Raw genomic sequence first — 15,817 nt, forward strand, 5'->3', positions numbered from 1 at the left:
CACAGTTGACCTGAGTTCCATCCCCGGCACTGTGTAGGGTCTCCTGAACCCTGCCAGGAATGACCCCTGAGCACAGAGCCAGGAGTAAATCCTGAGCACTTTTGGGAGAGGCCAAGAAAAAAAAAGAGAGAGAAAGACAGACAGACAGAAAGAAATAAGGGAAGGAAGAAAGAAGGAAAGAGGGACCAGAGCAATAGTATAGGGGGTAGGGCATTTGCCTTGCATGTGGCCGACCCAGGTTCTATCCCCAGCATCCCATATGGTTCCCCCCACCCCCCGCCCTGCCCTAGCACCACCAGGAGTAATTCCTGAGTGCAGAGCCAGGAGTAACCCCTGAATATCACTGAATATGACCCCAAAAGAAAGAAAAAGCAAAGAAGGAAGAGTGAAAAGCTGGGGAGCAAGGGGGGGTGTTGGCACTGTGGGGAGAGGGGATACCTGGGATGCAGATGTGCCCGGGGGCCTGGATGCTGGTGGTCTCAGCTCTGACCCTTCCTTTTTTTTTTTTTTGCTTTTTGGGTCACACCTGGCGATGCACAGGGATTACTCCTGGCTCTGCACTCAGGAATTACTCCTGGCGGTGCTTGGGGGACCTTATGGGATGCTGGGAATCGAACCTGGGCTGGCCTCGTGCAAGGCAAACACCCTCCCCGCTGTGATATAGCTCCACCTCCCAGCTCTGCCCCCCTTTATCCTGAGATAAAGACCCAACCTCTGAGCTGCCCCACCAGCTCTGCCAGTGTTTTGTGGGTCCCCAAACCCTCCTTCCTCTCTTCCAGCTGCCCTGATTCAACTCAGCCCCAGAGTAAGGGGAAAGTCCAAAGTGGGAGGCAGACTCTTCCGGGGGGGATGAAGGGCGCCATGGAGGTGTGACAAGCACTGGCCCGGCAAACAAGCATGACCGAGTGGGCCGACCTCATTCCTGCGGGTGCTAATGGGGCTGTCTTTGCCCAGGGTCCTCCGCCCCTACCCGCAGGAGAGCCGGGGCTGAGCGCTCTTGCAGAACTGGTGTTGGGCTATCCCGGTCTTTTCCTACCCTGCCAGCCCCCGTCCTTCCTCGAGAGTCCTTCCCTTTCTTTCTTTTCATTTCTTTCCTTTCTTTCTTTCTTTTTTTTTTTTTTTGCTTTTTGGGTCACACCCAGCGATGCTCAGGGGTTACTCCTGGCTCTGCACTCAGGAATTACTCCTGGCGGTGCTTGGGGGACCATATGGGATGCCAGGGATCGAACCTGGGTCGGCCGCATGCAAGGCAAACGCCCTACCTGCTGTGCTATCGCTCAGGACCCTCTTTTCTTTTTTTTTAAATCAAGTTTTGGTTTTTGGGTCACACCCAGCACTGCTCAGGGGTCACTCCTATTCCTGGCACTGCACTCAGGGATCGCTCCTGGAGGTGCTCAGGGGACCCTATGGAACGCCGGGGGATCGAACCCGGGTCAGCCGTGTGCCAGGCAACACTCAACCTCTGGCTTTTTTTCTTCCTCTTCAGGGTAGGAAGGAGACTCAGCGGGGCCCAAGTCGCCATGGCATGCACATTCCGGAGTCGGATTAGCTGCCTTCTAATCCCCGCTCCGCAATTTACTAGCTGTGTGAATTTAGTCCGGCTCCTTAATCACTTCGAGCCTTGATTTCCTTTTCTGCAAGACGGGGGATAATAATAGCACGGATGGCTCAACGATTCCCGGGAGGGGGACATGAGTTACTGTCAGCGAAGGGCTTAGGATCCTCCTGGCACCGCTGGGCACGCGGAGCTGCCTCTCTCTCAGACTGGCTGCGCCCCTCTCTCTTCTCTTCTCCTCCAGATGCCAGGAAGCTCAGGAAGCCCCTCAGAATTAGGGGAGCGGGTGGGGAGGACCCCCAGCCCCAGAATTGCAAGGGGCAAGTGAGTTTTAAGATGGGATTTGCTGAAATCTAGTAGCTGCATCCTCATGTGATGGCTATTGGCGTCTCTCTCTCTCTCTCCCTCCCCCCTCACTGCGTGTGTGTGTGTGTGTGTGTGTGTGTGTGAGTGCGTGCGCACGCGCTTGCGCACTCTCAGAGACTGAAATAAAACTTCTGATCTGCTGTTTTCATTTTCATTCCCTGCCAATTTCCTGTCTAACTAGAAGGGGAGGGTCTCGGGCTATTTAAAACTCAGAAATATTTGAAAAGGTCAGAGAAGGGGGGAGAGAAGAGGGCGGGAAGGAGGGCTGGGGTGGTGATGTCAGGTAAGAGTTGTCCAGAATGGTTTGTAAAGCTCTGGGGGGGGGGGTGTTGAGTGTGTGTGTGGGGTCTGGACTGCAGGGACCTTTGGGGCCGGAAGCCGGTCGGTTCTGAAAAGGCGCTGGCAGGTGAGACCGGGGAGGGAGCCGAGAGAGACACAGATGGACCTTTTAATGATGCGTTCTTGGTGGTGCTATTGAGGATGGTGGATCCCAGGGGAGGTCCTTCCGTGTCGCCATGGTTCCACATTTGGGCTGCCACGTCCCTCGTGTGGGCGGCCCAGGGTCTGCGGGACCCTCACTCTCCGGACGGCTCTGGGCGTTTCCTTCACAGAGCTCAGTGCCTGTTCTTCTCCCGCGCTGCCTCCTGGAGCGGGACCATCTGCTTCTGCTGCTCCTGCTCCTGCCGTCTGGGTTTTCTTCTCCTGGAAAGTGGACAGGACGTGTGCGTGTGCGTGCGCGTGCGTGCGTGCGGGTGTGTGTACGTGTATGTGCGTGTGCGTGTGTGTGCACGCGTGTGTGTGCGTGCGTGTGTGTGCATGTGTGTGCGTGCGTGCGTGTGTGCGAGTGCGTGCGTGCGTGCATGCGTGTGTGTGCATGCATATGCGTGCGTGCGTGTGTGTGCATGTGTGTGCGTGCGAGTGTGTGCGTGTGTGCGCATGCGTTCGTTCATGTGCGTGCGTGCATGCGTGTGCATGCGTGCGTGTGTGCGTGTGTGTGCGTGCGTGCGTGTGCGTGTGTGCGCGCGTGTGTGTTCTGGGATTTGGCCTCCAGGCCAAGGCCTGGAGCCGAGCTGGGGGTGCTGCCAGAGAGCTTTCTGCTAAGCTCCCCTCCCCCCACTAGTCCCCGTGCCCCAAACATCTATACTTCCTGGCATTGAGAGCCCAGAGACAGTAGAACTTGACGGGTACTGGGGTGGACAAAGAGCCCCCGTTGGGAAGAAGAGGTCTGGGCCCGAGTCTCAGAGTCACCCCAGCCTGGACAGGGGGTCCCGGGGGCTGCCCACCTGCTCTCCAGGTCCTGCACGGTGTCGGGCAGCGGCTGGCCCAGGGTCTCGGGCAGCAGGGCCGTGACGGCGCTGGCACCCACCGGGACGGCGCCGTAGATGAAGAGGGGCAGGGACGGGTAGAGCTCGGAGGTCATGCTCACCAGCGGGCTGACGATGCTGCCCACGCGGGCCATGGTGCTGCCCATCCCCATGCCTGTCTGCCTGTGGGGCCCCAGGGAGGGCTGCGGGTTAGATTCTGAGGGGAAAGGTGAGGGGCTGGACCAGGGGAGCACCGGGAAACCTCGACACTCCCCTGGTACCCCGACTTGTCCGCATTTTCTTTTTGTTTTGTTTGGGGGCATCACCCAGCAATACTCAGCGGTCACTCCTGGCTCTGCACTCAGGGAATCACGCCTGCTGGCACTCGCTCGGGGATCGAACCCGGGTCAATTGTGTGCAAGGCAAGTGCCTTACCTGCCAGACTATCTATCACTTTGGCCCCATTCACTAGTCCCCATTTGGTGAGCAAACCAATCCAACTTTTTTGGGGAAGACTTTTTCTTTGTGATGGGAGAGATGGACTCTTAAGCATTAGTGGGGCCCTGGTCGGGCGGGCGGGGGGGGAGGCGCTGGGGGTCACTCCTGGTGATACTCAGCTCAGTATTGCTTCATGCTGGAGCCCAGTGAGGTGCTGCTTGGACCTGGCACCTCCAAGGTCACACCCGGTAGTGCCTGGGGGACCATGTGGTGCTGGGGACCAGCCTGGGTTGGCCGCAGGCAAGGCACAGGCCTCAACACCAGTTTTCAGGTTTGTTTGGGGGCTATATCAGGTGGTTCTCAGGCCTCTGTGCTCAGGAACTGCTCCTGGGGGCTTTAGGGGACCATATCGAGTGTGGGGGATGGAACCCAGGTCAACCACATGTAAGGCAAGAGCTGTGCTATGTCTCTGGCCCCACATCATGGTTTTTTTTTTGTGTGTGTGTAGGGGGGGGGGTCACACCTGGCGATGCTCAGGGGTTCCTTCTGCCTCTGCACTCAGGACTCACTCCTGACAACACTCGGGGGACCATATGGGATGCCAGGGTTGGAACCCGGGTCGGCTGCATGGAAGGCAAACACCCTCCCCGCTGTCCTATGGCTCTAGCCCCACATCATGTTTTTTTTTTTTTTTTCATTTTTGGGTCACACCTGGCAATGCACAGGGGTTACTCCTGGCTCTGCACTCAGGAATCACCGCTGGCGGTGCTCAGGGGACCATATGGGATGCTGGGAATCGAACCCGGGTTGGCCGAGTGCAAGGCAAATGCCCTACCCACTGTGCTGTCATTCCAGCCCCACCACATCATGTTTTATAGGATTCTTTCCCCCCAAATCTCACGTGCCAAGGCCCCTGGGGTTCTCATTCCAAGCTTTCTCAGACACCCCCTGTGAGCTGCGTGGGCTGTGGTCCTCGCTCTTCTCCTTGATCTCCTTCTCCGTGTGGCTGCCTACCTGCTCCCCGGGCTCGTGTGTCCTTGCTGGGGTTCCCTGGAGCTTGTGCGCATGTGCTGTGGGGGGGCCCTCAGGGCCCTGAGCGGTGCTTGTGGCCGGAGAGCAGCGCTGGGGCTCGGGTACGAGGCCTCACGCTCACGCTCTCCTGCCGAGCCTCCTCCCTGGTCCCTTTTCTTTTCTCCTTTTTAATCATCTTTCTTTTGAGCTCTATCTTGTTTGGGCCACACCCAGCAGCGCTTCAGGACTACTCCTGGTTTGGTGCTCAGGGGTCCCTTCTGAAAGTGCTGGGGATGGGACCCAGGGCTCCTGCAGGCCAAGAACACACTGCAGGCCTCGGGGTCAACTCCCGTGCCGCCTCCCCTCCTCCCACCCCCAAACAGAGATTTATTTACTTACTTATTTTTTGCAATGCTGGGTATCAAACCCAGGGCCTCACATACGTAAGGCAGAAGTTCAACCCCTGAGCTATACAGTCCCTTTCTTGGGGAGTGCGGGGGCTGCGGTTCACACCACCTGCTTATTCCTGGCTCTGTGCTCAGGGGTCAGTCTTCACAGTGCTCAGGAAACCATGGGTTGTGCTGGGAATTGAACCCAGGTCAGCTGCCTGCAAGGCAAGCACACTCTGCCCCTCTGCCTCAGCAGGAGCTTTTTGTTATGTTTGGGGGCCACACCCGATGGTGCTCGGGGCTTACTCTTGGCTCTGTATTCAGGGGTCACTCCTGGTGGTGCTCAGGAATCATATGTGGTGCTGGGGATTGAAACTGGGCCAGCTATGTGCAAGGCAAGTGCCCTGTCCACTGTACTATCATTCCAAACCCTGTTCCTTATTTACTTATTGTTATTTTTCATATGTATGGTGACACCTGGTAGTGCTTGTCACCAGGACCACCAAGGGTCCTACTCAGTGGTTCTGGGGGCGGGGGGAGGCAGGTGGCGCTAGGGATCAGACTCAGGTCTTGCATGTACAATGCATGTGCTCTACCACTTAAGTCATATCCCTGGCTTATGGATTTGTTTTGTTTTGTTTTTGGGCCATCCCCAGTGAAGCTGAGGGGTCACTCCTGGCTCTGCACTCAGGAATCACTCCTGGTGGTGCATGGGGGGACCAGAATTGATACCAGGTCAGCTGCGTGCAAAGCAAGCATCTTACCTGCTGTATTATCACTCCGGCCCTTTGTTTTTCAGTGCAGAGACAACCCCCCATGCCCCCTTTCCCAGGTCTTGGAAGTTGTGGCCATGTTTATCTGAGTGGCCGGCACCCTGGTCAGCAGCCCTGAGCTGTAAACAGTTGGGGTTGGAGGTGCCAGCCCTCTCCACGTATCCCTTTGACACCCCCGGCCCTGCTCCAAACTGTACTACCCGTTGTCTCCTGGTATGGATGGGCTGAGGTTTCCGGAGTCTCTCGGGTACCCAGACCCCGTGGAATCAGCCTTGCATTCTCGGGCTCCTCCTTCACAGACGCACGCATGGAGGCCGCAGGTGCCTTGGGCTGCTTAACCGTGAAGGGGGAGCAGGAGGATGCCGAGAGCCGCCTGCGTGACTGACAGCGCCTAGGGGAGGTGGACCCAGGCAGCTCAAATCAAATCAGAGGGGCTGGAGCGATAGCACAGCGGGTAGGGTGTTTGCCTTGCATGCGGCTGACCCGGGTTCGATCCCCAGCATCCCATAGGGTCCCCTGAGCACCGCCAGGAGTAATTCCTGAGTGCAGAGCCAGGAGTAACCCCTGTGTGTCACCAGGTGTGACCCAAAAAGCAAAAACAAACAAACAAACAAACAAAAAACAAAATCAAATCAGATCCGCCTCACTCCTGGGTCAGCTCCAACCCCGCCATCCAGCGTGGCGTGGCTTCCAGCATGGGGGCACCTTCAATGTGTCGTGGCCTTTGGTCTCACACATGTCCTTGGGCTTCGAGCTGGCATTCAGACAGCGCCCAGAGCTTCTAACTTGGGCTTTGGCGACCAAGGAGAGCCCTCAAGCCTCTACCTCTCAGCTGTGTTTTCTTTTTTTCGTTTTTTTGTTTTTTCCTTTTTGGGTCACACCCAGTGATGCACAGGGGTCACTCCTGGCTCTGCACTCATGAATTACTCCTGGTGGTGCTCAGGGGACCCTATGGGATGCTGGGAATTGAACCCGGGTCGGCCGTGTGCAAGGCAAACGCCCTCCCCGCTGTGCTATCACTACAGCCCCATCAGCTGTGTTTTCTTCTTTGCTCCCTAGTGGCGCCTCCCCACTTCTGCCGTGCTCTCCTGCGGTCAGGCCAGGCTTTCCTGGGCAGCCCCGCCGGCATCCGGCATATTGCGAGTGTCTGCCTGCCCCTCCTGGACGTGACTTGTATGTAGGGGTGCAGTGGGGGATGGGCTGCCCCCAGGCCCCTCCCCTTGCCAGGCTCCCACTCACCGGATCATGGTGGGGTACAGCTCTCCGGTATACAGGAAGATGCAGTTAAAGGAAGACGCCAGACAGCCCTTCCCCAGCACGGCCAGGGAGGTGCGGACAATGGTTTGATCTAGAGAGAGAGGAGCGGGCATCAGCAGGAGCCCAGGCGTGAGGGGCTGGGAGGCGTCGAGTCGTGGGGCGAGACCAGAGACGAAGGTGCGGGTGGGTGCTCACCCCGGGGTATCACCCCATTGACCAGGATGCAGATGCCCGCCAGCAGCAGGGAGGCCATCTGGGCAGGCCGGCGACCCAGCGAGTTGATGACCAGGAAGCACACAAGCTTGGCCGGGAGGTCCACGGCCCCGAAGATGATCTGGATTAGGTAGATGCTGACCCCGAAGCCCTGGAGGTCCATGACCAGCCCGTAGTAGGCAAAGCTGGTGGCAAACCTGATCGAGAGACACACGGGGGCAGGGGGGTCTGTGAGCGAGGCTGGGGCTGGGGGCAGAGCTCACTCAAAGTAGGTGTGCGTGCGTGTCTGTGTCTGTGTGAGTTCCTCTGTGTGTGTGTATGCGTGTGCCTGTGTGTGTGCGTGCGTGCTTGTTTGTGTGCATGCGTGCCTGTGTTGCTTGTGTGTGTGCATATGCCTGTGTGTGTGCACGTGCCTGTGTGTGTGCATGCGTGCCTGTGTTGCCTTTGTGTGTGTGCATGCCTCTCTGTGTGTGGATGGGTGTATGCGTGCCTCTGTGTGTGTGTGTGCGTGCCTGTGTGTGTGTATGTGTGCCTGTGTGTGTATATGTGTGCCTGTGTGTGTATGTGTGCCTGTGTGTGTATGTGTGCCTGTGTGTGTGTGTGCGTGCCTGTGTGTGTGTATGTGTGCCTGTGTGTGTATGGGTGTGTGTGTGCGCCTCTGTGTGTGTGTGTGCCTCTGTGTGTGTGTGTGCGCGTGCCTGTGTGTGTGTGTGCGTGTGTGTGCCTGTGTGTGTGTATGTGTGCCTGTGTGTGTGTGTTTGTGTGCCTCTGTGTGTGTGTATGTGTGCCTGTGTATGTGTGTGTATGGGTGTGTGTGTGCCTCTGTGTGTGTGTGCCTCTGTGTGTGTACGTGTGCCTGTGTATGTGTGTGTGTATGGGTGTGTGTGCCTCTGTGTGTGTGTGCCTCTGTGTGTGTGTGTGCGTGCCTGTGTGTGTGTGTGTGTGTGTGTGTGTGTGTGGCGCGCAGGTGCCCTGTTCAGAACCTGGAATCTGCCTTAGCTGTTCTGTTTTCAGACAGCTGGGTGAGAATCGGGGTCACCCTCCCATCCTCTCCATCCTTGGGTAACTGCCGTGTGCGGTGACCGAGGAATTTCCTGTCAGTTGCTCTACGGGAATAGTCTGCGTCCTGGTCGCGGTTGCTATGGGCCAGAGGGAGGCCAGCGAGCTCTCCAGGCCACTTTTACTTTTCTTTCCTTCTCTGGCGTGTGTTGGGTTTCAGGGGAGCACCTGGTGGAGATGCTCAGGGAGGGCTCCTGACTCATTGCCTTCCTGGGGGCGCTTGATGAGGCGGGGGAGGGGGCCTGTGAGGCCCGGGGATGGAAACCGGGTCTTGAACTTGCTCTCGGGCCGTCCAAGCTGAGATCTCTGGGTGCAAGTTGTTGGGACAGCCTGGGCGTGGCCCGGGGAGGGCTCAGGGGAGCAGAGGAGCCCCAGGGGAGAGCCAGGCCCCCACAGGCGGAGCGCTGCTTCTGGCTGATCCTGCTGGCGTGGAGTTGCCTTGGAGACGGGAGCCGAGAGGAGCAGGAGAAGCAGAGTGAGGAGTGTTGCGACGGGCTGACTGTGGGTCACATCAGTCTCCGCCCAAGTGGCCTCGAGGCTCCCCCAGACCTGCCAGAATCTCAGCGTTGGCTGAGTCAGCCGGCTGTCTGCCCTCAGGACACAGCTCTGTCCGCCCTGGGGTCCCCCAGTTGGGGCGGAGGAAGGAGGAGGCTGGAGAGGGTGGGGAGGTGGGCGGATGCTGCTTTGGGATGTGACACGGGACAGAGGCCCCGCAGCAGCGGGGGCGGGGGGGTCCTGCCTGTCTCAGAGCGGGGCGTGTATCTCCTCCCGTTCCACCCCTGCCTCCTCTCTCTCCCCAGCCGGCTCTGTCTCTCGGGTCTGTCTGTCTGTCCGTCAGTCTGTCTGGGCCTACCACAGCATGGAGAGGCAGAGGAAGAGGTGGCGGAGGGTGGGGCAGCGCAGCAGCTCCATGGCCGAGGCCTGGCCTTGGCTCAGGGTCAGCTCCTTCTGCAGACTGGCCCGCAGCACCTGCCGGGGGTGGACACGGCTCAGGATGGGCTCAAGGTTTCCTCTGAGGGGAGGGCCGAGGGGTGGTCACTCCCAGCCGTAGCTGGCCGCGCGGACTGGGCGGCTCAGTGCTGGGCCCTGAGAGCGCAGCGTTGCTCCAGTCCCCGGTGGGTGTGGGGGGTCACAAGGCCGCCCCGGCAGCGCTGGAGATGGACCCGGGGCCCAGCGCTTGCCTGCGAGGGAGGAGCTCCTCCGAGCTCTTGCCAGGCCCCTGGGCTCCAGGTGTGAGGGTGCAGTCCTGGTGGGGGTCTTGGGATGCCCGTGGGGGGGGGCGGGGGCTCACCTCCATGCTCAGCTTGGCGCCTTCTTCCTGCTTCCCGTTGATCCAGGCCACTTTCTGCAGGGCCTTCAGGGTGCGGTCCAGCCTCCCCGAGGTGGAGTACCACCGGGCCGACTCGATGAAGAACCTGGCAGTGGACATGGCGGGGAGGACTGGGCTTACGGCGGGGGGAGCACCAGGCTCAGGGCAGGGAGGACCAGGCTCGGGGTGGAGCAGGACCAGTCGCGGGGTGGGGGGAGGACCAGGGTCAGGGTGGGGGGAGGATCAGGCTCAGGGTGGGGGGAGGACCAGGGACAGACAGGGTGGGGGGAGGACCAGTCTCAGGGTGGGGGGAGGACCAGGCTCAGGGTGGGGGGAGGATCAGGCTCAGGGTCGGGGGAGGACCAGGGTCAGGGTGGTGGGAGGATCAGGCTCAGGGTGGGGGGAGGACCAGGGACAGACAGGGTGGGGGGAGGACCAGGGTCAGGGTGGGGGAGGACCAGGCTCGGGGTGGGGGGAGGACCAGGCTCAGAGTGGGGGGAGGACCAGGTTCAGGGTGGGGGAGGACCAGGCTCAGGGTGGGGGGAGGACCATATTCAGGATGGGGGGAGGATCAGGCTCAGGGTCGGGGGAGGATCAGGGTCAGGGTGGGGGGAGGATCAGGGTCAGGGTGGGGGGAGGATCAGGCTCAGGTCGGGGGAGGACCAGGCTCAGGTCAGGGGAGGACCAGGCTCAGGGTGGGGGGAGGACCAGACTCAGGACCAGGGAGGACCAGGCTCGGGGCTTGGGCAGGGGGCTCCTCAGGGGCCTGACGGGGGTGTTTATTTAAATCTGGGGGCTCAGGACTTGACCCATTTCTCTCTAAGACCCCCAAAGCTGTGCCCAGCTTGGTGTCAGCCCACTCCCCACCTCAGAGGCTCAGTCCTTGGGCGCTGGGGAAAGAAGTGGAGGAGCTTGCCGGAGAGCTGGGTCTGCCCGCGGCCTCCACCCTTCTTCCCCCTCTAGCCTCAGTTTCCCCCGCTGTCACGTGGAGGCACTGAGATGACCAGGGTAGGACCTTCTCTGAGGGGTGGGTGGGATGGGAGGCCCCGTTAGATGGGAGGTGGTCTGGTTCCCGGGAGCACCCCGGGCTCCTGGGCCGCCCCGTCTGCCCCGGGCCCCACGCACCAGGAGTAGATGAAGAAGGCGAAAAACGGCACGGAGACCAGCAGCTGCAGGCGGCGCCAGTGGGGCACGGCGTAGGCCACCCCGGCCAGCAGGAACTGGCCCAGGCTGTACACGTAGCCGATGAGGGTGCCCACGCAGGCTCGCGTCTGGATGGGCATCCACTCCACATCTAGAGAGGGCGTCAGGGCGGACGGGGGTCACTTCCAGGAGGGCGGAGACCCCCCATGCCCACCCCCCGCCCCCCCACACACAGGGGAGCCGACGGCCCCTCTAGCCACGTCAATCTCGGTCTGACCCAAGACTGCAGGAAGTGAGCTTGGGCGAGTCGGGGCTGGAGGGGTGAAGAAGTGGGTCTGGAACCCCCGTGACTGGCCCCTCCCCTCTCCTCCTGGGCCTTTTCCTCCTCCCCCGCCTGCTCTCAGCAGGGCCTGCTTTCTGGGGTCTCTGCTCCTCACACAGTTTAAACTCCACCGCCGCCAGCCCCTGATTCTGGCCCCGGCCGGGGCGGATTCCGGCCTCGGTGGCTTGGGGAGTGTCGCTGTGCTCTGCTCTCTCCCAGGTGGCTTTTTCGCCAAGACTGGGCTCTGCTCATGGGGTGCTCCTGGAGAAAATCCGTCCCCTACCTCCGGCCTCAGGCCCCTCCTGGGAGGAGCTAGGGAGGGGGTGGGGCCGGGGGTGACTTTTTTTTTTTGCTTTTTGGGTCACACCCGGCGATGCACAGGGGTTACTCCTGGTTCTACACTCAGGAATTACTCCTGGCGGCGCTCGGGGGACCATATGGGATGCTGGGATTCGAACCCGGGTCGGCCGCGTGCAAGGCAAACGCCCTCCCCGCTGTGCTATCGCTCCAGCCCTGGGGGGGTGACTTTTCATTGACGTCTTATGGACACCCCAGATGCAGGGGGAAAACGTGCTTCTGGTCAGCCAGCTGTTTGATATATTAGATTTACTTGGCATCATGGGAGTGTTGGGGTAGTTCAGAGAAAGGGGTGAGGGGTGCGGGGAGATCTGAGAGCCTGCGCCTTTTATTTGGGACATTCCCGCTCGCCATCGTCCTCGCTGCTCCCCGACACCCTTAGACCCGGTCAGCTGCCATCAGCTATGGGTACGAGGTGTCCTGGGCGCCAGCAACAGGGACGGCACGCCCGGGTCTGAATGAGGGGTGAGGATGGCGGGGGCAGGGGAGGCTGGCGTAAGGAGGCTGAGAGGCTGGCAGACCCCAGGAGGTGGGGCGGGCTCAGGCGGGGTGGGCTGGGAGAGGAGCTGGGACGGGGGTTGGGGGGGCGCGGGCCCAGGGAAGGGACCCCTCACTCAGCGTCATGCAGTTGATGGAGATGCCTGCCAGCGACATGCCCGAGAGGAGGCGGAAGGTGCAGTAGAGGGGGAAGTTGGGAGCGAAGGCGGTGCACGTGCCCGACACGGCCGTCTGCAGGTAGTTCAAGATCAGCACCTTCCGGCGGCCCAGCCTGTGGGGGAGGTGAGGCCTGAAGCAGGGCCCCCCCCAGGACAAGGGGGCTGGGGGGCGGAGCAGGCTGGACTCCGGGATGGGGGTCAGAGGGCATGCGGCGGGACCAGAGGGAAGGCTCCCCTCCTCCCAGCTCCCCCCCCCCCAGCTCAGCCCCGGGGCCCCTCCAGGACTGACCTGTCCGCCAGGTACCCGAACACCATGGCTCCGAGCAGCACCCCCACCATGTACAGGGACTGAGCCAGCTGGCGCAGGGCCCTGTGAGGGCACACCAGGTCCCACTGTGGGAGTGGGGACAAGGGTCAGGCCCACACGAGCCCGGCGGCAGGGCACCCCTCCACCCCCCGCCCCTGTCCCCTTAGCCACCCTCTTCCCTCGGACGCTCTGTGCTGGCTCCAGGGGCCCGGAGCAGAGAGATACTCCTTGACGGTACAGGTGACACAGCTGCCCAGGACCTGGGGCTCAGCCTCCGTCTTCCCTGCTTGGGCCCCCAAGAACTCGAGACAGTGTGTGTGTGTGTGTGTGTGTTTGTCCTAGTGTGTGTTCAATGTATGTGCCTGTGTGCTAGAGTAGGGGTGTGTTCTCTGTGTGTCTGTGTCTATATCTGTGTGAGGGATAAGGTGTGTGTGTGTGTGTGTGTGTGTGTGTGTGCGCTTTGTGAGTTTCTATGTGTCATGTATGTCTGAGTGTTTGTCTCTGTGTGTGTATGTGTGTGTGTTCATTGTATGTGTCTGTGTGTTTGTGTAGGGGTGGTGTGTTCTCTGTGTGTCTCTATGTGAGGGTTTAGGTGTATGTGTGTGTGTTGTGAGTTTCTAGATGTCTATGCATGTCTGAATGTTTATCTGTGTGTGTGTCTGTGACTGTCTCTAAGTGGAAGGCAGAGTCGGCAGGACCTAAGTGTGTGTGTGCGCGTGTGTGTGTGCGCGCGTGTGTGAGTGCATCTGTGTGTATGTGAGTACATGTGTGTGCGTGTGTGTATGTGAGTGCATGCGTGTGTGTACATGCATGTGTGTGTGTGAGACTGTCTCTGAGTGGAAGGCAGAGTTGGCATGGCAAGGGGGTGTGTGCGTGCGTGCATGTGTGTGTGTGAGTGTGTGTTGTGTGTGACTGTCTCTGAGTGGAAGACAGAGTCGGCCTGACGTGTGTGTGTGCATGTGTGTGTGTGTGTGTGTGTGTGTGCGCGCGTGTGTGTGTGTGTGCGCGCGTGTGTGTGTGTGTGGGTGCATGTTGTGTGTGACTGTCTCTGAGTGGAAGACAGAGTCGGCCTGATGTGAATGTGTGTGTGTGTGTGTCTGTGTGTGTGTGTGTGTGTGTATGTGCACGCGTGTGCGTCTCAGGGAGGGTGGGTGGGGGCCTGGGTCACCTCACCTCAGTCACGATGGTGGACGGGAAAGTGCTGTTGTCGTAGATCCAGCCGTCCGGGCAGGGCTCTGTGGCCCCCGTGCCGTTGGCCTCCGTGCCGTTGCGGAAGGGGGGTCCCCATTGCGGGGCGGTGAAGCGGCGGCAGGACTCGCGCTGGCCCTGCTCGTTGCGGGGCAGCCAGGCCTCCAGCTCCGCGTCGCGGCTTAGGTTGGCGCCGGCGGGAGGGCGGCAGTGGTGGGTGGGGATGGCGGCCGTGTAGTTCTGCAGGGTGTTGTGGGAGGCCATCAGGAGCAGGGGGAGGACCACCAGGGTGACCTGGATCTGCTGGAAGCGGCCGACGCCCCCCACCTGCTGCAGGAGGTCATTGAAGGCCATGGGGCCGGGCCCAGCCGAGTGGCCGGGGGCTGGGGACTCCCAGGCCCGGGGCCTCCGTGGCGGTGCGCGCTGCCTGCACAGCCCCTCAGGCTGCCTCGGGAGAGGGCTGCGAGTCTGAGGCTCTCTGCGGGGGGACAGCAGCCTGGCCACACTGCTCCTCCTACCTTCTAGGGTCTGTCCCTCCCTTTCCCTCCCGGCCTCGCCTCGCGCGCTGGGGTGGGAGCGCTCAGACGCAGGGGCCGCCGAGCCCTGCTGACCCCTCCGAGAGCCGTCTTTAATGCTCGGTCAGGAAGGAATGAGTTAAAGTGTGACTTGGTAGCAGAAGGATTAACCCTCCCCGTAGCCCTGGGTTAGTGGAATTTCTCCAAGTGGGTATAAAGGGCAGGAGAGGCGGGGAGGGAGAGGGGAGAGCCCACCTGGATATCTGGGGGCAGGAGGGGGGCCGAGGGGGACCTTTTGATTGTCCTCTCGGGGAGAAGAGCCCGTCTCGGAAGCGGCTTCTTGAGGGGTTCCTCTGCTTTCCGGTGGACAGGATCTGAACTTGCCCCTGGGAAGGGTTCCAGAGAAAATAGGGGATGTGCAGCGAGTCGGAGCTGGACAGCAAGAACCAATGGTCTGTGAATGCAGCAGCGCGGAGGTGGCCTGGGGCCCCTTCGGGAGACCCGTGGCTGCCTGGGGCCGCTGAGGATGTGGTACTTCAGGGCCTGTGGTGCCAGGATGCTCCCAGGCCGCCCCAGACCAGTGCCCAGGGGATTCTGGGGACACACTTTGCGGTGCCTGTGGGGGGCCCCGTGGGGCTGGGGCTTGGATCAGGGTCAGGTTTACAAAAGTATAAACGCGTGTCTATTTATTTGCTTTTTGGGTCACACCCGGCGATGCACAGGGGTTACTCCTGGCTCTGCACTCAGGAATTACTCCTGGTGGTGCTCGGGGGACCCTATGGGATGCTGGGAATCGAACCCGGGTCGGCCGCATGCAAGGCAAACGCCCTCCCTGCTGTACTATCACTCCAGACCACGTGTCTACTATTGAACAGGAAAGATTTACACCCAGATTATTCAGGGATAGGAAATTCAAATCAAACCGGGAGCACTGTATTGTGATTTACTAGTTTGGCAATGCCGATCTCTGGGTTTCTGGGGATCTTAGCTCTGTTCATGTGTAAGCAGCTATTTTAATTTTTTTTTTTTTTTTTTTTTTTTTGCTTTTCGGGTCACACCTGGCGATGCACAGGGCTTACTCCTGGCTCTGCACTCAGGAATTACTCCTGGCAGTGCTTGGGGGACCCTATGGGATGCTGGGAATTGAACCCGGGTTGGCTGCGTGCAAGGCAAACACCCTCCCCGCTGTGCTATCATCCAGCCCTGTAAGCAACTATTTTAGAAGTCAGACACTGTTTCTTTTCTTTTCTTTTCCTTTTTTTTTCCGGTAATACCCAGCAGGGCCCAGGGGTTCTTCTGATGGCACAGAGGAATCATTTCTAGAACCCTTGCGAGCACAGCCTGAACTCCAGCCTCTGAGTCAGCCCCCAGGCCCAGAGGATGTTTTGGAAAGAGAGGGTCCAAAGACCAACTTCATACTCAGTCTAGACATAGATCTGCTTGTCTGTGGGAGGAGTCCAGCCCTTCCTAGGTATAACCTCTTTTTTCTTTTCTTTTCTTTTCTTTTCTTTTCTTTTCTTTTCTTTTCTTTTCTTTTCTTTTCTTTTCTTTTCTTTTCTTTTCTTTTCTTGGGTCACGCTTGGTGATGCACAGGGGTTACTCCTGGCTCTGCACTCAGGAATTACTCCTGGCGGTGCTTGGGGGACCATATGGGA

The 15,817-nt window shown here is 59.9% G+C and overlaps 1 protein-coding gene across 1 annotated transcript; it reads right to left on the bottom strand.

Moving 5' to 3' along the window:
• Positions 1–2,345: 2,345 nt before the first annotated feature.
• SLC22A6 (solute carrier family 22 member 6) lies at positions 2,346–14,189 on the bottom strand. Its single transcript, XM_055142362.1, has 10 exons — positions 13,633–14,189; positions 12,442–12,545; positions 12,111–12,265; positions 10,800–10,968; positions 9,657–9,780; positions 9,219–9,334; positions 7,289–7,503; positions 7,076–7,184; positions 3,205–3,408; positions 2,346–2,623 (listed from the first exon to the last, which is right to left on the bottom strand). Exons 1-10 carry the CDS (start codon positions 13,999–14,001, stop codon positions 2,536–2,538), a joined length of 1,653 nt encoding a protein of 550 aa, XP_054998337.1. The 5' UTR covers positions 14,002–14,189; the 3' UTR covers positions 2,346–2,535.
• Between the last annotated feature and the right edge of the window lie 1,628 nt (positions 14,190–15,817).

This window comes from Sorex araneus, chromosome 6, assembly GCF_027595985.1.
Source record: "Sorex araneus isolate mSorAra2 chromosome 6, mSorAra2.pri, whole genome shotgun sequence".
NCBI lineage: Eukaryota > Metazoa > Chordata > Mammalia > Eulipotyphla > Soricidae > Sorex > Sorex araneus.

Coding starts and splice junctions, on each gene's coding strand:
- SLC22A6 (XM_055142362.1), bottom strand. CDS start 14,001: ATGGCCTTCAATGACCTCCTGCAGCAGGTGGGGGGCGTCGGCCGCTTC. Junction 12,266..12,441: donor TTCGGGTACCTGGCGGACAG/GTCAGTCCTGGA, acceptor CCTCCCCCACAG/GCTGGGCCGCCGGAAGGTGC. Junction 7,185..7,288: donor CAATGGGGTGATACCCCGGG/GTGAGCACCCAC, acceptor CTCTCTCTCTAG/ATCAAACCATTGTCCGCACC.